Raw genomic sequence first — 21,870 nt, forward strand, 5'->3', positions numbered from 1 at the left:
GGAAAGAAATTATATTTAGTCGTTCAGAATTGCAGCGGACTCAGAGACAGACTGTTACGGAGGTCAGAGGTCATCTGGGTCTAGGAAGCCTCCAGGTAGACTGGACATTGGAGAACCCAGAACCTTTCCCCAGACTGTCTTCCCCCTCAAACAACCACTACCTCTTGCACAACGCCAGCTCTGTTGAGTCACAGATCTACTGATGTGTCCTAGAGCCAGGCACTAGACTAACTCTAGCAACCTTCAGGTCTCACTGCTGTCCCTCTCTCTCCCTCCCCAAGTCCCCTCACGAGGGAGACCCCATGCGGTGGGCGACCGTATCCTGCTGGTGTCTCGGAGTGTGATGTAAGAGTGACTGGGTTGCCATGGTAACGTGGTCCAGGATGCTTTTCTGTTAGTCATGAATATACAAAGGTTAGCCTCCCAGTCCGCTCCCCCCACATCTCCCAGTCCCCTCCCCCAACATCTCCCAGTCCCCTCCCCCCACAGCACCCAGTCCACTCACCCATAGACCAGCAGGTTCTTCTCCACCCTAAAGCACTCAGAGCGGGGGTACCCCTGGGCGCGGTCCTGGGGCCGACGGGGTTTGGCAGTGGGCCGGCTGGGCTCCTCGCCTTCGCTCTCCAGCTCAGAAAACTCCAGCATCTCGTCCTCCTTGGCGCTGCTGAAGTGTCTCGTCTGCTTCCTGACGCGCGGCGTGTCAATCACCAGCGTGTTCTGATCAACGATACGACACAGGTTGACATCAGAGGCAACCTCAACATGTTCGGATCAGAGGCAACCTCAACATGTTCGGATCAGAGGCAACCTCAACATGTTCGGATCAGAGGCAACCTCAACATGTTCGGATCAGAGGCAACAGCAACACGTTCGGATCAGAGGCAACTGCAACATGTCAGTGGATCAGAGGCAGCCTCAACGCAACATATTAGTGGATCAGAGGCAGCCTCAACGCAACATGTTAGTGGATCAGTGGCAGCCTCAACGCAACATATTAGTGGATCAGAGGCAGCCTCAACGCAACATGTCAATGGATCAGAGGCAGCCTCACCACAACATATTAGTGGATCAGAGGCAGCCTCAACGCAACATGTCAGTGGATCAGAGGCAGCCTCAACGCAACATGTCAGTGGATCAGAGGCAGCCTCAACGCAACATGTTAGTGGATCAGAGGCAGCCTCAACGCAACATGTCAGTGGATCAGAGGCAGCCTCAACGCAACATGTTAATGGATCAGAGGCAGCCTCAAAGCAACATGTCAGTGGATCAGAGGCAGCCTCAACGCAACATGTTAATGGATCAGAGGCAGCCTCAACGCAACATGTCAGTGGATCAGAGGCAGCCTCAACGCAACATGTTAGTGGATCAGAGGCAGCCTCAACGCAACATGTCAGTGGATCAGAGGCATACTCAACGCAACATGTTAATGGATCAGAGGCAGATGACTAATGATCTGATATTAAGGATGTTCTCCACCACAAACTAAACTGTTTTAAGAGGTTGTCTCCATGGGACGGCTCCTAGCTGCCCCAGGGAGGAGGAGCGGAGAGGAAAAGGAGGAGAGGTATGGGAAGGAGAGAGAGAGAGGAGGCGAGGAGGGAGAGAGGACAAATAGGAGAGGGGAGGTGCTTGTGTACGCCGATATTCATTCATCCTTAACTGCTCCCCCTGATCTGACCAGCGATCTGTTTCCATAACAACTGACATTAAGGGCTCCAATTAAGTTGTCTAATTAATGACCCTTTAGATTTAATTAATTAGGGGCCCCTCCCTCATCTAGGGCAGAAACAGGGAGAACAGGGCAACGCCACAATTACCTCAGACTACCGCAATCAAACCCCTTATTAACACAACCTCCTTATAAGCACACAACCTAAATAAAACAACCTCCATATGAAAGCACACCCTAAATATAAACAACCTCCATCTTAACACAACCCCATCCCTGGGGACCAATAGACACACACTGTGTGGTTACGTGTGTTTGGATTAAGCGTTAAATTCAAGGGCTCTTCAGAACACAGCAAGAGAGGGCGAGAGAATGAGAGGCAGGGCGAAAGGGAGCGAGATACTGAGAGAGAAAGAGCGAGCGAGAAAATAAAGAGGCAGGCAGTGAAGGAGAGCGACGATGAAAGAAGGGAGAGGGCGAGAGAGAGAGAGAGAGAGGGGGGGCGAGCAAGAGAGCGGGCAGGGACAGAGAGGGGACGAGCGACAGAGAGAGAGAGAGGGCAAGCGACAGAGAGAGAGAGAGAGAGAGAGGGCAACGAGAGAGAGGGCGAGCGAGAGGCCTTTCAGAATATAAAGCGCTTGGAGGCGTGTGTGAATGTGTGCGTATTAGCTATTAGCCTAAGTGATATCTCTATAACCTGCGGGCATCAGAGCCGTGTGTAGCAGTGCTAAGCAGCTTACACACACAGACCCTTACGTCTGGCCCCCTGACCTCTACCCCAGGTAGGGGCGGGGCTTACCCGTCCATGGATGGCGTCCAGGTCTAGCTCCGCCTTCTTGGCCCATTTCTGCCAGAAGTCAGGATCCTCCAGAGAGATGTCCGTCCTGTTGCCGGCGGAGACGAAGCTTGCCTGGAGAGAGGAGGGGGGGGGGGGGGGGGGGGGGGGGGGAGAGATGAGGAGGGGGTCTTTAATCTAAAAAGGTGTGTGGCCCAGGAGGTTCCTAGTTCGATCCCCGGATCCTTCTAGCTGAGTTTTGAGGTGTCCCTAAGCGAGCAAGACGCCTCACCCTCACTGCTCCAGACCAGCTCGCACCATTGACTACGCCGATGGTGTGTGAATACGGGTTTGAATTGGTGTATGTGTATGAATGGGTGAATGTGTGGATGAATAGGTGAATGTTAGGCAGTATTGTAATACGGTTTGAGCGGCCCCTGGTTAGAGAAGTGCAGTTGGTGCGTTTGCGGACATAACGGAGGTCTGGGACGAAATTTAAGTCTTTATGCAAACGGCCTGACTGGTCCAGGTGTTCCCCTGGTGCTCAGGTTCTAGGAACCATCAGGGCCTTTGGAGTCCCTGGTGCTGGGTGTGGGTCTTGGGAGAGGGGAGCTGTCCCTGGGTACCCAGAGGGTCTTGGGGGTCTAGTGGGTAGAGGGGGGGTGGTCCTGGTTGTCTAGGGGTAGAGGGGGGGTGGTCTAGGGGTAGAGGAGGGTTGGTCCTGGGGTAGAGGGGGGGTATTACCTTGGCGAAGGTGGAGCCCTTGCCCTCCGTTTCGATGGTGATGGTCTGGGTCCTCCTCTGCAGGATCTGGTCGATGTCTTCCTCGCAGAACTTTGAGCCCTCGTCCTCCTCGTCCATCAGCGCGCCGTACGCCCCCTTCTTCAGCAGGTCCTCCACCTCCTTCTTGGACAGCTGAGGCGCCTGAAGAACACCGTCAGATTGCACCGTCATCAGAATCCACAGTCAGTCAGACAGTGGCAAGTAACAGTCATTCAGACACCGGCAGGTAACACCGTCAGTCAGGTAACACAGTCATTCAGACAACGTCAAGAGCACCGTCAGGTAACACCGTCAGTCAGGTAACAGTCATTCAGACAACGTCAGGAGCACCGTCAGATTACACCGTCAGTCGGGTAACACAGTCATTCAGACACCGGCAGGTAACACTTCAGTCAGGTAACAGTCGTTCAGACAACGTCAGGAGCACCGTCAGATTACACCGTCAGTCGGGTAACACAGTCATTCAGACACCGGCAGGTAACACTTCAGTCAGGTAACAGTCGTTCAGACAACGTCAGGAGCACCGTCAGGTTACACCGTCAGTCAGACACCGTCAGTGGCGTGTGCGTGCGGCTTGTGTGTGTGCGCTGACCCCGTTGGCGGCGTTGTCCCGCCCGCTCATGCTCTGCAGCACGGCTTTGTCCAGCCCCAGCTTCAAGCTGGCCTTGTCGAACATCTCCCGCTCGTACGAGTTCCTGGTGATAAGCCGGTAGATCTTCACCGCCTTCGACTGGCCAATCCTGTGGCAGCGAGCCTGGGCCTGGAGGGGGGAGGGGCGGGACAAACACAGGAAGCGTCAACCAATGATCATCACTTATTATGAGGGGCTAGTAGTAGAACACAGCGTGATCAGTAGTAGAACACAGCGCGATCAGTAGTAGAACACAGAGTGGCTGACTGAGAGGCTGACTGACTGGCTGCCTACCTGCAGGTCGTTCTGGGGGTTCCAGTCCGAGTCGAAGATGATACAGGTGTCGGCGGCGGTGAGGTTGATGCCCAGCCCTCCCGCCCGCGTGCACAGCAGGAAGACGAAGCGGTCCGAGTCCGGCCGCGAGAACCGGTCGATGGCCGCTTGCCGCAGGTTCCCGCGCACACGCCCATCGATACGCTCGTACGGATACCTGGGGATAAGAGCACATAGCTATTAGCACTGAAGCTATTAGCGCTGAAACCTAGCTATTAGAACCCTAGGAATTAGCATTAAAACCATGAGACATTTATCTATTTGAATGAAACCTAAATAAATCTAGCTATTATCATTGGATGGATCAGGCTACTGTTAAGTAAGCTAGTTATCTCTGTGCTACCTAGTGTTGTGCTAGCTCACCGTCTCTGGATGAGGTGGTGTGTAGCTAGTGCTAGCGTTCCGTCTCTAGACAAGGTATTGTGTAGCTAGTGCTAGCGTACCGTCTCTGGACGAGGTAGTGTGTAGCTAGTGCTAGCGTACCGTCTCTGGACGAAGTCGTGCGTAGCTAGTGCTAGCGTACCGTCTCTGGACGAGGTAGTGTGTAGCTAGTGTTAGCGTACAGTCTCTGGACGAGGTAGTGTGTAGCTAGTGCTAGCGTACCGTCTCTGGACGAGGTAGTGTGTAGCTAGTGCTAGCGTACCGTCTCTGACTGAGGTCGTGTGTAGCTAGTGCTAGCGTACCGTCTCTGGATGAGGTAGTCCTCCAGGATGTCCAGGCAGCGGACCATCTGGGAGAAGACGAGCACGCGGTGGCCCCCGGCCTTCAGCTTGGGCAGCAGCTTGTCGATCAGCACCAGCTTTCCGGCCGCCTGCACCATCGCCTGCAGGTGGAAGTCGGGCGTCTCCGCCTGCACGTGGGTCTCCCGGAACTCGTCCACGATCTTCTCCTCCGCGCCTGGGGGGAGGATTGCCAGGGTTACGTCAACCGATTAGAGTGTGAGTGAGCCGTTGAGTTGAGGGAGTGCGTCCGTCTGTACCATTGACAGTGGTGCCAACTTCAGGTCAACATTGGGGGGGGGGCGGGGTCATAAATATTTAGTTCAAATGTGTTCCACCAAAAAGTAGGCTAAGTCACTTCTCCAAAGTCCTGCTTTCAGAATTTGTGGTTCAGAACAGTAATTATTTATGTATTATTTAGCTGTAATTTATTAGATATTTTACACATATTTGTTGCGATGTATGATTTAACCGTTCCATCAATTGACGGATGCGTTTCACAAGTACGTTGCGAGTGGCGAGGCATGTACTTATTTTCCATAAACATGCCCGAATAAATGGGAGTAGGTACAGCTTAATTACATTTCTCTCATAGTACGCAAGAACTGACTTCACACTGGTCACTCGCATCGTCAAGCGGGTGCGGCAAAGCAAACGCAAACTATTCCTACCTGCAAGCTTACGGAAAGAGTCAAACCAAGAGTCTTTTTGGTTACTCTCCGATTGTATTGATCAGCTCTTTTGACTGCCCTCATCGCATCTCTGCATACGATAACTTTTGAAACGGCCTCTTGAATGGCAAAGTTCATGTTGTGGGCATTACAACACACGTACATGACCTCTTCTTGTATGTCCTTGATGCGTGGTTGTAAGCCCGACCTGCTCCCTGATATAATCGACCGGTCAATCATTTGGCACTGGCCAACCATTGGTATGTCAGGAATGTTGCCAGCGATTCTTCAGAAGGATTGGTGGGGGAGAGAGAGGGGGAGGGAGGGAGGTGGCGGGGTACTATCGCCGCGCAACACAGCACAGCGTTCTATCACACAACAAAGCATTCCATCGCTCAGCGTCAACGAAAACGTGCCGGTTCACTTAGTTTAAATATTGAGGGGTTTTTGCACCCCCAACCTTATCTTTGGGGTTGCAAGAAACCTTGGGGCCCCCCTAGAGATGGCACCAGTGAGCGTTGATGAGTGTCTGTCAGTCTGTCTGTACCTTTGATGAGGTAGGGGTGGTTGCAGCACTTCCTCAGCTCCATCATGGTGTTGAGGAGGTTGGGGACGTTGGGTCCTGCTCCTCCTCCACCGCTCCCTCCTCCTACGCCGCCTTTAGACAGGAAGGAGAAGTTCTTCTCCAGGATGGCCCGGTAGTACTTCTTCTGGATGTTGGTGAGCTCCACCTGAGGACCAGCAGACAGGGACCAGCTCAAAACACACATACACACCATCAACGGTACACACATCTAGAACCTTCTGTTTTATACAAACAGGAGCCACGTTCACCAGACGCGTCTGCCCAGCACGACCACCGCTCAGTGGGCTCAGTGTGCCGGTTAGCTCTGCTAACGCTATGCTACGGCTCTGCGCTAGCACCGTTTGTCGGAGGAACGAGGAGAGAGGAGAGAGGAGGAGATAAATAAGGGGCCTAAGAGGAGGCTGAGGAGGTGCCCTACCTCGATGATGGTCTCCTCTTTAGGAGCCAGGTTCTTCTCCACGTCCTCCTTCAGCCGCCGCAGCATCATGGGCTTCAGGATGGCCTGCAGATTCTGGACCTGAGGACAACATCTGGAGCTCAACACACAGCTGCATCTGGAGCTCAACACACAGCCGCATCTGGAGCTCAACACAAAGCCACATGTGGATCTCACACAGCCACATCTGGAGCTCAAATAGCCACAATCTGGACCAGAACAAACTAACATCTGGAGCTCAACACAGCCACATGTGGAGCTCACACAGCCACATGTGGATCTCACACAGCCACATCTGGAGCTCACACAGCCACATCTGGAGCTCACACAGCCACATCTGGACCAGAACAAACTAACATCTGGAGCTCAACACAGCCACATGTGGAGCTCACACAGCCACATCTGGAGCTCACACAGCCACATCTGGAGCTCACACAGCCACATCTGGACCAGAACAAACTAACATCTTGAGCTCAACACACAGCCACATCTGGAGCTCAACACACAGCCACATCTGGAGCTCAACACACAGCCACATCTGGAGCTCAACACACAGCCACATCTGGAGCTCAACACAGCCACATCTGGACCAGGACAAACATTAACCTCTGGACCACAACAAACAGGAACCTCTGGACCACAACAAACAGGAACCTCTGGACCACAAAAAACAGGAACATCTGAACCACACATACAGTAACACCTGGACCACTAACAGTAAAATCTGGACAAGGACAAACATCCCCCCCCCGTCGTCGTCCCCGTCCTACCTGCTCCTCGGTCTTCAGGTCTCCGAACTCCGCCATGAAGGTGTGCTCCGAGGGGAAGCGCTCCGGCTCCAGGAAGTTGAGCAGACTGAAGAGCTCCTCCACGGTGTTCTGGAGAGGAGTCCCGGTCAGCAGCACCTTGTGCTCCTGCAGGAGGAGGAGGAGGAGCAGGAGGAACTGGGTTACACAATGGATTCACATTATGCAAATAGAGTTGGATTGGTCAGGAAGATTATATGTTTTATTGTCTTGTCAACAATTGAACACTAAAAGGTCATCTTTTAAAATAGTGTTTTAGCTCAACAGAAATACCAGAGCAGGTCGGTAGAGCGGAGTGGGCCTAAAGTGGGTGTGTCAGTGTCAGGGCGTGCGTTGGCGGGGGCGTGTGTCAGCCTGGGGGCGTGTCCCAGAGCCTCACCATGTCCATCATCTTCAGGCCCTCCAGGAGTTTGCAGTTGCGGTTCTTGAGGCGGTGGGCCTCGTCAATGACCACGCAGCGCCAGGGCACGCTGCGCAGCTCGGGGCAGTCCGTCAGGATCATCTCGAAGGTGGTGATGACCGCATGGAACCGGTACGCTCCTTTGATCACCTTACCCTGCAGGGGTGGGAGGGGGGGATGGATTAACACCAGGAAGCATCTGGACGTCCTCACTGCTCCAAAAGGTCGATGGCGACCGGTCTGGACCGGTCTGACAAACGGACCAGTCTGAGACAGCGGTGGACTGGACCTCAGCACCATCTGAAACCAGCGTGACCCCGCTTCACAGGAGACGCAACAAAAAACCGGACAAAAACTAAATGGGCACCAACAGTGGAGCCTGAACCACAAGCAGGGTGCGCGGGGGGGCTGCTACCTGGGGGTCCCGGTAGTACATCTCGTAGGCCTGGATGGTCTTGCGGCTGGCCTGGCTGCCGTGGTAGACCACGGCGTTGAGCTCCGTCCAGGTGCGGAACTCGCGCTCCCAGTTGGGGATGGTGGAGAGCGGGGCGATCACCAGGAAGGGGCCCTGGATCCCCGTGAGGAAGACCTCGTGGAGGAAGGTGATGGACTGGATGGTCTTACCCAGACCCATCTCGTCAGCCAGGATACAGTTACGACTGCGGGGAGGAGAGCGCACCCATTGAGTCCGGAACGTGAAACAATGCTGGCATGGACCGATACATAACCCATGATGGCATTCCCATGAACGGAGTTCTACCAGGTCGAGATAGGTACCTACTGGTTGTACCAGGTGTATATGTAGTACTGGTGCAGTACTACTGGTCTACAGGGGTACCTACCTGTACCAGGTGTATATGTAGTACTGGTGCAGTACTACTGGTCTACAGGGGTACCTACCTGTACCAGGTGTATATGTAGTACTGGTGCAGTACTACTGGTCTACAGGGGTACCTACCTGTACCAGGTGTATATGTAGTACTGGTGCAGTACTACTGGTCTACAGGGGTACCTACTTGTACCAGGTGTATATGTAGTACTGGTGCAGTACAACTGGTCTACAGGGGTACCTACTTGTACCAGGAGTATATGTAGTACTGGTCCAGTACTACTGGTCTACAGGGGTACCTACTTGTTGTACCAGTTGAAGGTCAGCCAGTTTAGGCCCTCCAGCTGGTACTCCCTGAGAGAGTTGCTGTTCCTGTAGTCCTTGGAGGCCTCACAGCGCTTCCAGCCGTCCATGGGGGGGCGGTCCTGGAGGGGGGGGGGGGGGCGGCAGAACACAGCATCTCAGGACCGCGAGCACAACCGGCTGCCATTTCATTAACCCCTCTCACCCCCCATCTTAGGGTGACCTTTGACCTCTCCAGGCCAGTAAAGGCCTCAGACGGGGGGGGGGGGGCAGTTTGGGGGCAGGGGGAGATTGAGGAATGAAGTCTGATGATCTGAGGCCCGACTGGATTAAGACCTCTCCGCCAGCCAGGAGACAGACAGCCAGAGCAACAGACCGCAGCCTGCCTCTGCTTCTGTTCTGCATTACACACTCCGTTACTCTGTTAGTGGTTTGGCTGAGCAGGGCGAGTTGGGGGGGCGGGTTGACCACAGGAACGCAGCCCAGCAGAGGGGCTGCGCACACACACACACACACACACACGCACACACGAACACAGAATAATACGGGCCAATAAAGAGTGTTTGTTTCTTATTCGGGTAAATATCCCCTTCCTCCTGAGTGGTAGCCACTAGCTAACGTGACTAGGGTAGCAGACTGCTGTTAGCTCGCGGCTACTCACCACGTGCTTGGTGTTGGGCGCGCGCTGGGCGATGACGTCATAGTCGTCTATCTTTGATTGGTCGATGTCTGACTTGAGCTCCCAGGTGGAGTCTTCATAGGGCAGACCGCACCACTTCACCAGGTAGAGGGTCACCGTCTGGGGGGGACAAACACCCACACGTTAGAGGGGGTCTGGGGGTCGTCATGGCGACGGAGGTACAGACGGAACAGGGCCTACCTCTCCGTTCTCGTCGGGGCTCTCCGACACGTCCAGCACGCGGTCCACCTCCACGTAGTCCGGGTTGAAAGGCTCGTCGTCCATCTGGGGGAGGGGGGAGGGACAGGGGGGGAGACGGGCAGATTAGATGGAGTGTCTTTTTTAAACAAAACCGATCAGAGATCTGGCTTAGATTCTAGGTAGGAGGAGCAAGAGGAGGAGGAGGAGCAAGAGGATGAGGAGCAGTAAGAGAAGGAGGAGCAAAAGAAGGAGGAGAAGCAGGCCATCACTGTAAATAAGAACTTGTTCTTAATGATCTGCCTGGTTAAATAAAGGTAAAAAAAATAAAATAAGCAGATGGCGGCTACCTCGGTGATGAAGTTGTTGAGCAGCTGCTTGGCTCTGAACCTCTTGATCTTCTGGTGGATCCTCTTGTCCTTCTCCAGCTCCGGCAGGTCCGCCCAGCGACAGTGCAGGTAGGAGCTGGGGCAACAGGAAGGGACGGGGCTAGGGTCACTACCTCACTTTCTGGCTCTTGCACTCTTCTAAACGGTCTCCTCCAGCGATGTACATCTCTCTGTAGGTATCTTCAATAGATTCTATAGTTTACAGTATTTACACGTCATCATATTTACAGTTACTGTAACGTGTATATGGCAGGTCTCCAGGAATCCTTATTATCCCAACAGACACACACAACCTCAACCTGCGTGTCCGCTGGGTTGTGTGCGTGTGTTAATGTCCCCGTGTGTGTGTGGGCGTGATAAACAACCCGTTGTGTCTACACGTGCTTTATTACATTTCACAAAATTACATCTTAAATCACTGGCCGTGAGTGAGGGTGAAAGTGGGTAAGAGAGTGAGTGTGAATGAGTGACTGACCTCGAGAATGTGAGGAGTGAGTGAGAGCGTATGTGAGGAGCGAGTGAGAGAGAGTATGTGAGGAGTGAGTGAGAGTGAGAGTGGGTGATTGAATGAGTATGTGAGGAGTGAGTGAGTGTGAGGAGTGAGAGTGTAAGGTTTTGAGAGACTTACAAGCTCTTGAACTTCACGTAGAACTCCTCCACCTCCAGCTCCTCTCCCGATTCCTGCTGGGAGGTGAAATAGGAACGTTAACACCGCACACTTCAAATAAAACCATGTAACGGTAAAAGAGGCATAATTAAAAGTAGCTTACAGTAGGGGTGGGAACGGTTACAAAAATGTTTTACCGGTTACACAATCACTTCTTTTTTTTCGTGTATACGGATACGTTTTTTTTTTAATTAATGAATTATTATTATTTTTTTAAAGTGTACCGCAGTCACGCCATAGGGGGATTATTTGGTTAACAACACGGCGGATGTGCGCGCAGAATGAGTGCAAAAAGAAAATTTGGTTGACCGGTTGCAATGGTTATCTCTGTGTGGTTAATTTGCAGTTGCGGTGTTAATTAGGATGTTGTCAGCTTACTGTTACAATAAACTGTAAGCAGAAAACGCGGTAATATGCTATAGACCCTATAGTATCTGTGGTATAAAGGCTGGGACTAATTTCTAATTATAAATATGTACACTTTATGTTGAAAGTATAGACTGCGATTCCCATTGAAACGAATGGTGCAGTGATTTTTACGTTTACAGATTTTTCCTAAACGGTTATGATTTACTAACCAGTTACACGTGTACCTGTGCACACCCCTAGTTCACAGTATAACAATAACGCATACTTTGCTTTAACACACACACACACACACACACACACACACACACACACACACACACACACACACACACACACACACACACACACACACACGTCTGTATGCGTGTGTGCCTATATATGTGTGTATTTCCCTCCACAGCCAAGACTTGTGCTTCACTTGTCCTCCATTCACCATGATCCCACGTGCACGCGCATCGGGCACGCCCACGCTGCTACTACTACTACTGTAAGGCTGTGATTCATCCATCACACATAAACACTCTGTGCCCGGGGAGCTAGCTGCCGCCGCCGCTGCAGTCTGTGGTCTGGCAGCGTGCCAGCCAGGGTCACAGCAACACACAGGGTGTGTGTCTGGCTGTGTGTCTGTGTGCACGTCTTGAGGACAAAGCTTCAAAACAAAGAGGCTGGAAGACAGACAGTTGAGAGACAGACAGGGTGTGTAATGTGTTTAGGCCCAGCTGCAGGACACATAATCACATGACGCAATCCTGCAGAACACAGGCCTGCGTGTGTGTGTGTGTGTGCGTCTGTGTGTACCTGTTTCTTGGTGATTCGCATGGTCATGATTTTCTCTACGACAGGTCCCTCAGTCTCAACCAGATCCTGAGAGAACGACAGAGACAGAACGACAGAGAGAGAGACAGAGAGAGAACGAGAGAACGAGAGAACGAGAGAACGAGAGAGAGAGAGAGAGAGAGACAGACGGAGAGAGTCCGAGCGAGAGAGAGAGCGAGAGAGTCAGATTTCAGAAGGTCAGACATAAAAATCTGAAATTTCATCTGAAAATCAGGAACTCCATTAAGGACGTCCTGGTCTGTGATTGGCTCCTCGGGTAACGTGACCAATCGGCTGTCTCCAACTCACTCCGCCATGGGCTAGGGTTACAGCTAGGTTCAACCAGTCTTCAGCTGTACTAGTCAATAACACCAGTTACCACAAACTGTTATCAGGCTAGTAAATGTTAACCTGGCTCCGACAACATGGTAAACCTAGTTAGAGTAAAACATCTAGTTAACATATTGAGTCCATGTTGGTTACCTGGTGCTGGGAGGAGGGGGACTGGCCCGCGGGGGAGTCCTCTCCGCTGTCGTCTTCGTCTGAGATCCTGAACTCCAGCTCCTCAGTGTAGCGCTTCCTCTTCACCTGCCGGCTGGACCGCCTCTTCTGGAGGAAGACGGCTGGTTAACCTCCGTCACCACTAGTCAACCCGCCGTCACCACTAGTCAACCCTCGTTAACCCTCCGTCCCCACTAGTCAACCCTCCGTCCCCACTAGTCAACCCTCCGTCCCCACTAGTCAACCCTCCGTCACCACTAGTCAACCCTCCGTCACCACTAGTCAACCCTCCGTCACCACTAGTCAACCCTCCGTCACCACTAGTCAACCCTCCGTCACCACTAGTCAACCCTCCGTCACCACTAGTCAACCCTCCGTCACCACTAGTCAACCCTCCGTCACCACTAGTCAACCCTCCGTCACCCCTAGTCAACCCTCCGTCACCACTAGTCAACCCTCCGTCACCACTAGGTAATCCTCCATCCCGCGCTACTCAACCGATGTATATCCGACAGGATATCATCATCACAATTGAACAATAATCGGTCCTCCGTTAGCTTAGCATCACAGTAGCTCAGCTTCCACCACTAAGACTGAGCTGCTTATCTTGCGAAGCTCAGCCCTTCAGTTTGTCTGCATGGTTACCTGGGTTCCATCGTCATCGTCGTCTTCAGGTGAGGGGGGCGGGGATTTCACCTCAACGTCTTCGCTAATTGACGGCTCCCTCTTCCTCTTGGAGTCCTTCTTGGTGGCGCTGGCCCCGCCCTCCGACTCCGCCTTCTTGGTGCTGAGGAGAGACGATGAATCAAACATTAACCAATTAATTAACCTCACCTCCTCTCCCCATTAGGGATTTAATGACAGTGTTTTCTTCTGTTTTTAATGTGTTCTATAATAACAGAGGCAGAACATAGGCGCTAACAGAGGAGGCTAGCTAGCCAAGGCAGAACGCAGGCGTCAACAGAGGAGGCTAGCTAGCCAGGGCAGAACGCAGGCGTTAACAGAGAAGGATAGGGCTAAAGGTCTGTGTTGGGACCTTTAAAGGCCGAACCCGGTTCTGCCTACGATCCCTTCAGCACTACTTATAAAAAAAATAAAAACGATACGCGTGTCTGTGTGTGTGTGTTTGTGTGCATCTGTATGCCCGTGTGTATTTGTGTGCGTTTTTATCTGTGTACCCATGTCTGTGCGTGCGTGTGTGTGTGCATTACTGTGTGTGTATATGTATGCGTGTGTGTGCGTGCGTCTCCCAGGGCGATGGCCATGTTTGATTTCCCCATTTAGAAATCATTAGTGAGCCCGAGGCTGTGGCACACAAGGGGTTAATACCATGAGAGAGAGGGGGAGGGGGGAGGAGTTCAGAGGCCCCCTGGGCTAGCTCTAATTTCTGGCATGGAGAGAGAGGGAGGGTGTGTGTGTGTGTGTGCACAGCACCCTCTCTCCCCCTGCCTGTATCTCTCTCCCCCTAGGCAACTCCCCCCCTCCCCTCCCTCCCCCCCCCGGGCCCTTCTCCTTTCATCCTCAAGCCAAGACCAATCACCATCTCCGTGGTAACGGCTGGTCATGTGACCTGCACCTGTTACTCTGGCTGGTCGCCACACGCTGCAGCCATCTGGACAGACACACACACACACACACACACACACACACACACACACACACACACACACACACACACACACACACACACACACACACACACACACACACACACACACACACACACACACACACACACACACACACACACACACCTGGATCAGCCCCCCCATCCTCTTCTCTCCATTCCTCAATTGCCCAGGGCGAGAGAGGCGGAACGTGAGAGAGCTAGCAGGAGAGAGAGCGAGGGAGAGAGACTGGCATTTACACATGCCGTGTGTTACGAGGGGGGTCTGTAGGACACCTGCCACCATCATGAGTCACACTGCTGGACACACACCACAGGGGAACTAACAAACCACAACACACCCTCAGACACACAACACTGATTAACAACAACAAACCACAACACACCCTCAGACACACAACACTGATTAACAACAACACACACACACACACACACACACACACACACACACACACACACACACACACACACACACACACACACACACACACACACACACACACACACACACACACACACACACACACACACACACACACACACACACACACACAAGGACACTAGCAACACTACTGGTAGAGCCACAACTGTGTGTCAAGCAACACATAACCTACAACACACACTCTACAAAACGCACTCTACAACACACACAGGGAGTGGCAGTTTTGCTGAGGTTATTTATAGATGAGAGAGATAGAGGGGGGGAGACAGAAGGGGGGCGATGGAGGAAGGTCAAAGGAAAGAGGTGAGATGACTGGACGTGTCACACACACACACACTTAGATTAAATTATTATTATTCAAATCACCGTCACCATTTCCCCTAACAGGACTCCAAACTAACCTCAGAGTCTCTCCCCCCTCTTAGTCTCTCTCCCCTCCTCTTAGTCTCATCATTCCTTCTCCATCTACCGCCACAAGCCCCCCTCCCCCCAGGGCTGTGGCTCCACCCACATTCCCCAGACTCCATCAGGTGGTCACCTGACCCGCCTGGGTTCCAGCATCGTCAGGGTGACGGGGGTTCTTCCGACACACACACACACACACACACACACACACACACACTAGAGGGAAGAGAGGGGGAAGAGGGGGGAGAGAAAGAGTGAAGAGAGGGAGAGAAGATTGGTGGGAGAGAGTAGAAGGGGGAGAGAGAGTAGAGGGAGGAGAAAGAGAGCTGAGGGGGGAGAGAGAGTAGAGGCGGGAGCACGGGGCAGTAAAGTTGGGAGTGGAGGAGGAGATGAATCAAAGGGGTGAAGCAAACAGTCTCCATTTTAGAGCAGAGTGACCACTGCCTATTATTATGCTAAATTAACCTGCAAGATGGAGGACGTCTCTACAGATAAACACACACACACACACACACACACACGCACGCGCACATGCACAGGTTGGGGGGGCTGGGGTCGGAAGCATGGCCCTCCTTATCATTAAACGCCATTTTCTGCCACATAGGACACACACACACAGCCCCCACACACACACACACACACACACCTCCCCCAGCACTGACCCTTGCAGCATGCTGGTTTGGCCCCTCCCTTCGTGAGGATAAAAGACACGGAGAGGAAGGGAGAGGAGAGAGGGGGAGGAGAGAGAGGGAGGAGAGAGAGGGGGAGGGGAGGTGCGAGTGATGGGGGTTGTCCTCTGATAAATTCCACACTAGCATCATGTTTCCACCTCCACAATGAGAGCAGCAGCAGCCATGCGCCCCCCCCCCCCCCCCCCTGCATCTCTTCCTGTCGTCTCCCTCTCTCTCCCCCCTGCCTCTCTTCCTGTTTTCCCCTCCCCTCCCTCTTCCTGTGGTCTCCCTCTCCTCCCCCTCTTCCTGTCTGTGGGCTTTTCAGTGTGAGCTACAGTCGAGCCTCTCTCGTGTGCTGCCTTCACTCACTCATCACATCACAGGAGCGATCACAACCTCATGGTCCCCTATTCACTCACTCAGACCTCATGCTCCTCTGTTCACTCACTCACTCAGACCTCATGCTCCTCTATTCATTCACTCACCCGACCTCATGCTCCTCTATTCACTCATTCACCCGACCTCATGCTCCTCCATTCACTCATTCACCCGACCTCATGCTCCTCTATTCACTCATTCACCCGACCTCATGCTCCTCCATTCACTCATTCACCCGACCTCATGCCCCTCCATTCACTCATTCACCCGACCTCATGCCCCTCCATTCACTCATTCACCCGACCTCATGCTCCTCCATTCACTCATTCACCCGACCTCATGCTCCTCTATTCACTCATTCACACGACCTCATGCTCCTCCATTCACTCACTCACCAGACCTCACGGTCCTCTAGTCACTCACTCACCAGACCTCACGGTCCTCTAGTCACTCACTCACCAGACCTCACGGTCCTCTAGTCACTCACTCACCAGACCTCACGGCCCTCTAGTCACTCACTCACCAGACCTCATGGTCCTCTAGTCACTCATTCACCAAACCTCCTCCAGAGAGCCATCCTGGGGGCTCAGGGCGGGGTCATGAGGAGCAGGTAGGGGTCAGAGGTCAGACAGACCTCTGAGCGGGGTTCCACACCCTGAACACAAGACTCAACCTCTCCTCCTAGCTGGAGTGAGAGGGTGAGCGTTAGAGAACCACGCCCTGGTCACTAGGCAACCAAAAACCACATCACGAGCAAGACCAGCTGACAATCTGCCTATAACACCCATCCTGATTGGCCCGTCATCCGAGATGAGACAACCCATCAGTGATGGTCTGGGCTGGCCAGCTTTTATGTTGCCGTCCGGAGAGAAAGGGGGAAGTGCCCATCACCACACTAATGGTGAAGAGAAGGGGGCGGGGCCTATCTGATATTCTTCATTGATATTCACTATTGATTGAGTTAATAATGAATGAATATTGACGGATCAGTCAACCAACCAGATTTCAAGAGACGCACGTGAACTAGCTAGCATTGGTCTGTTGGTAGAGGTTAGAATGGCGCACACCGATTGGCAGGCCTTAAATCGGTCATTAGGGTTGCCAGGCAACAGGAGGGATTAGACCCTCGAGCTGGATCAATGGCACTCCCCCGTGATCGATTAGCCTCCCTCTCCTCCCTCCCCCCGCCACTTCCCCCCCCCCCCCTTCCACTGTTCCAGGGGTCAGAATTGGGCACCAGAAAGTTCAACATAATCTTAATGAAAGCATAATAATGGTACCAGCCTACAGGGGGCGCTAGTGCGTTAGCCCCAGACATGAGCCCCCAACATTAGCCTCAAATATTTGCCTCGTATCGACACTCCAGGACAGTGCTGTACGGTAGGGTGCTGTAGGGACGGGTGCTGTACGGTATGGTAGGGTGCCGTGCCGTAGGGTGCTGTGCTGTAGGGTATGGTGCTGTACACGGTAGGGTGCGTACGGTAGGGTGCCATGCAGTACAGTGTACGGTAGGGTAGGGTGCCATACAGTTGGGCGCTGTACGGTAGGTTGCCATATGGTTGGGATGAGTACGGTAGGGTGCCATACGGTTGGGCGCTGTACGGTAGGGTGCCGTAGGGTAGGGTCATGAATAAAGCGTTCCTACCTGGTCTTCTTGGGGGTCTTGGTCTTGGGGGTGGAGTTCTTGGTCTTCTTCTCCTTGGGCTCTTTGGGCTCTTTGGGGGTCTTGGGGGTTTTGGGGGTCTTGGGGGTCTTGGGTTCTTTGGGCTCCTTGCCCTCCACCTTCTCCTTTGGTTTTTTCTTCCTCTTCCTCTTCTCTGCAGGGGGACTGGTTGCCATGGCGCCGGACTGCCCGTCGCCGGCCGGGGGGGTCCCGTCCTCCGAGGGGTTCCGCCCCTGCTCTGGCTCCTCCCCCTCTGCCATCTTGACCTTCTTACTCTTCTTCTTCTTTTTTGGCTTGGTGTCCGGGCCGCCGGGCTGCTCGCCGTCCATTGGCTGGCCCGGGGCGGCAGCCGGCCTATCCGGGGCCGTCGCTAAGGCTTCGCCGGGCAGGTCCGATGGGGAAGGCTGCGGAGACAAGGGGAGGAGATTGTTACCACTCACTGCCCATCTGGACCAGGAACCACCCAGGAAACACACCATCCATCCATGGTGCACACACCATCTTTCTCCCTCTAGCTACCTCACCCACCTCTCTCCCTCCCTTCAGTACCCTCACCCCCTCCTACCCCCGTCTCTCCCTCCCTCCATCCTACCTCCCTTTCTCCCACCTCTCTCTACCCCTCCCCTCTCAGATGTGAAACCAGTTAAACCCCCCCCCCCCAGTAGCCCCTCTGTGACAGGAAACTGGTGACCAGCTGTTTGGAACTTCACCAACTCCCCCCCCCCCCCCCCCTCCCTCCTCCAGCTGCCTCCCCCTCTCCCTTCCTCCCCTCTCTCTCCAGCTGCTCAGGGTCCCAGTGGCAGATGGGAAATCAGGCATCATGACACGAATAAATTATCTCCATACTTCAAAACCACACAACCCTTGCGAGACAGACACACACCAGGCCTGCGTGTGTGGCTGTGTGTGCGTGTGGCTGTGGTTTTGTGCGTGGTGTTGTGTATGCGGGCCAGCAGGTTTGAGAGCATAATGCCACACTACAGGCTCCCTGAGCGCGCACACACACACACACACACACACACACACACACACACACACACACACACTTAAAGCTGCAACAAAATAAACATAAACAAGAGAGCGAGAGAGGGAGCAGAGTTGGTATATTATTAGTGCCAGCTCCACCTGCATCAAAAGCATACTAATGTACACACAGACACACACACACTCCAAGGTCATGCACACATACAGAACACACCAACACCTGCTGACACAGACGTAACCCGAGAAGAAACTGCAGAGAGGAGACGGGCGAGAGACACCCCCGATGTGTGATGGACCGAGAGCGAGAGAGAGAGACGGGTCGGTAGATATTCTGTCATCCTGCCAAAACCCTGCAGATAATCAATCACACACTGACACCAGAAACACACATGCTAACGGACACACACACAAATAGACTGACAGTGTAGCCAACTTAGCCAGACACACACACACACACACACACACACACACACACACACTAAACACACATGCTAACCAACGCTCACAAACTAAAGCACATACGCTAATTGACGCTTAACACTAAGGCGCACAACTGTATCCCAACATGCCGCTCAGGGGTGTGTGTGTGTGCCCGTGCCCATGTGTGCGCGTGTGTTAACCATGCTAAGGGAGCAGATGGGGATTAGAGAGACCTCCAGTCCGCTCTGCAGGTCGGTAATCACGGTCCGATGGCCGGTCAGCGCCCTGCGGACCGCCCAGAGACGTCTACCTCCTCCCCCTGCTCCCAGAACCACCGGGGGGTGGGGGTACCTCTATAGCCCGGGAGGTGGTGGGGGTACGTCTATAGAGCTCCACTCAGAGCGCCCATCTTACCCCCAGGAATAACCTTCATACCAACTGGCTCTCTAGTGATACCGTACCAACTGGCTCTCTAGTGATACCGTACCAACTGGCTCTCTAGTGATACCGTACCAACTGGCTCTCTAGTGATACCGTACCAACTGGCTCTCTAGTGATACCGTACCAACTGGCTCTCTAGTGATACCGTACCAACTGGCTCTCTAGTGATACCGTACCAACTGGCTCTCTAGTGATACCGTACCAACTGGCTCTCTAGTGATACCGTACCAACTGGCTCTCTAGTGATACCGTACCAACTGGCTCTCTAGTGATACCGTACCAACTGGCTCTCTAGTGATACCGTACCAACTGGCTCTCTAGTGATACCGTACCAACTGGCTCTCTAGTGATACCGTACCAACTGGCTCTCTAGTGATACCGTACCAACTGGCTCTCTAGTGATACCGTACCAACTGGCTCTCTAGTGATACCGTACCAACTGGCTCTCTAGTGATACCGTACCAACTGGCTCTCTAGTGATACTGTACCAACACTAGCCAAATTACGGCCTCAGGGAGGAAGGCTGTGTTGGGACCGCTCTGTTACTGAAGGGACAGGGTGAGCAGGCCTCCTCCAACACCCAGCTAAGCGCTGCCTTGGTTCTCCACAGTATGCTAGTCCTGTAGCCAGTTTTAGTAACAGTAGGTCATGTTAATACAGCAGTATGCTAGTCCTGTAGCGTGTTTTAGTAACAGTAGGTCATGTTAATACAGCAGTATGCTAGTCCTGTAGCGTGTTTTAGTAACAGTAGGTCATGTTAATACAGCAGTATGCTAGTCCTGTAGCGTGTTTTAGTAACAGTAGGTCATGTTAATACAGCAGTATGCTAGTCCTGTAGCGTGTTTTAGTAACAGTAGGTCATGTTAATACAGCAGTATGCTAGTCCTGTAGCGCGTTTTAGTAACAGTAGGTCATGTTAATACAGCAGTATGCTAGTCCTGTAGCGCGTTTTAGTAAAATTAGGTCATCATGTTAATAGATGGTTAATAACTAACGATTCATTATTAATATTGACTGTTGGGGGTTTATTATAAATCAAGACTTCAAACAACAGACTAGTGAGGAAGTAACGTATACACACACACACACACACACACACACCACACATTAAATACACACAATAGTCACCACCACACACACACCCCAAGCAGCTACGCTCAAAACCCTATGACACACACACCACAACTTGGCGCTGGCAACCGAGCGCACCACACACGCATAACCGAGCGCACACACCCAGCCGTCTGGTGTCCCCGGGCAGATTACTCAGGCGCGTCGCGTGCCTCGCTACGTGAGAGAGAGGGGGGGAGGCGTACTGTACCCCCCCGGCTAACCCCCCCCCCCCCCATCTAGGTCAGGAGCCCGGACATATTAACTCTGACAGCTGAATGTCAGCCCACACCAGCCCTGCTGGGGGAGGGGGACAGACCAGTGACACACACACACACACACACACACACACACACACACACACACACACACACACACACACACACACACACACACACACACACACACACACACACACACACACACACACACACACACACACACACACACACACACGGAGCCCCAGCTGTATCAACACCAGTGAGCTCCACACCAGCCCTCACTTACCCGGATCTGAGGCACTTTCTGTGGGGTGAGGGGGGGTGAGGCCAGGGGGTGGGAGGCGGCCGGGGCCCAGGGGAGGGGCGGCTGCCCGGGGGCCGGGGGGGTCATCTGCAGGTGGTGAGGATGGGGGGGCAGGTGTGCGTGGGGTGTGGCTCCCTGGGGGGGCGGGGCCAGGCCCTGGTTGGGGGGCGGGGCCCCGTGCTGAGTGGCGGCCGGGCCCGGGAAGCCCAGGGTGGCGGGCTGCAGGGGCTGCCCGCCCCGGGAGGCCTGCTGCTGGGCAACCAGCTGCCGCGGGTCCCCTGCCTGGCTGGGTGGGGCCTCGTGAGGCCCTGCAAACACAAGTTCAGAAGTCAGGGAACGCAGAGACTGGTGTGAAGGATTACACCAGGCTTATTATGGTCTGTTATAGCATAGCGGTCTAGCATAGGGATACTATTATCAGTGTTACCATGGCAACATACTGCTTTACATCCATCACACATACATCCATCTATTGATGTAGCCCTCCCTAGACCCGCCCCTTCGTAGGCCTGCATGCTAGCTAATGCTTTAGCTTGGCTCATGCTAGCTAAGGCTTTAGCTTGGCTCATGCTAGCTAATGCTTTAGCCTGGCTCATGCTAGCTAATGCTTTAGCCTGGCTCATGCTAGCTAATGCTTTAGCCTG

The 21,870-nt window shown here is 53.3% G+C and overlaps 1 protein-coding gene across 1 annotated transcript in view; it reads right to left on the reverse strand.

Annotated features, from left to right (window-relative positions):
• LOC130388151 (chromodomain-helicase-DNA-binding protein 7-like) overlaps positions 1 to 21,870 on the reverse strand; it is a 49,983-nt gene that overhangs the window by 18,415 nt on the left and 9,698 nt on the right. Inside the window, 21 exon segments of the mRNA XM_056597514.1 lie at positions 506 to 717; positions 2,469 to 2,579; positions 3,189 to 3,368; positions 3,820 to 3,987; positions 4,153 to 4,348; positions 4,875 to 5,088; positions 6,129 to 6,312; positions 6,586 to 6,684; positions 7,374 to 7,517; positions 7,789 to 7,965; positions 8,225 to 8,468; positions 8,942 to 9,063; positions 9,603 to 9,740; positions 9,822 to 9,905; positions 10,169 to 10,283; positions 10,836 to 10,891; positions 12,042 to 12,107; positions 12,543 to 12,668; positions 13,206 to 13,347; positions 17,729 to 18,150; positions 21,209 to 21,534. Coding sequence (XP_056453489.1) covers positions 506 to 717; positions 2,469 to 2,579; positions 3,189 to 3,368; positions 3,820 to 3,987; positions 4,153 to 4,348; positions 4,875 to 5,088; positions 6,129 to 6,312; positions 6,586 to 6,684; positions 7,374 to 7,517; positions 7,789 to 7,965; positions 8,225 to 8,468; positions 8,942 to 9,063; positions 9,603 to 9,740; positions 9,822 to 9,905; positions 10,169 to 10,283; positions 10,836 to 10,891; positions 12,042 to 12,107; positions 12,543 to 12,668; positions 13,206 to 13,347; positions 17,729 to 18,150; positions 21,209 to 21,534 — 3,526 coding nt within the window.

This window comes from Gadus chalcogrammus, chromosome 8 (assembly GCF_026213295.1).
Source record: "Gadus chalcogrammus isolate NIFS_2021 chromosome 8, NIFS_Gcha_1.0, whole genome shotgun sequence".
NCBI lineage: Eukaryota > Metazoa > Chordata > Actinopteri > Gadiformes > Gadidae > Gadus > Gadus chalcogrammus.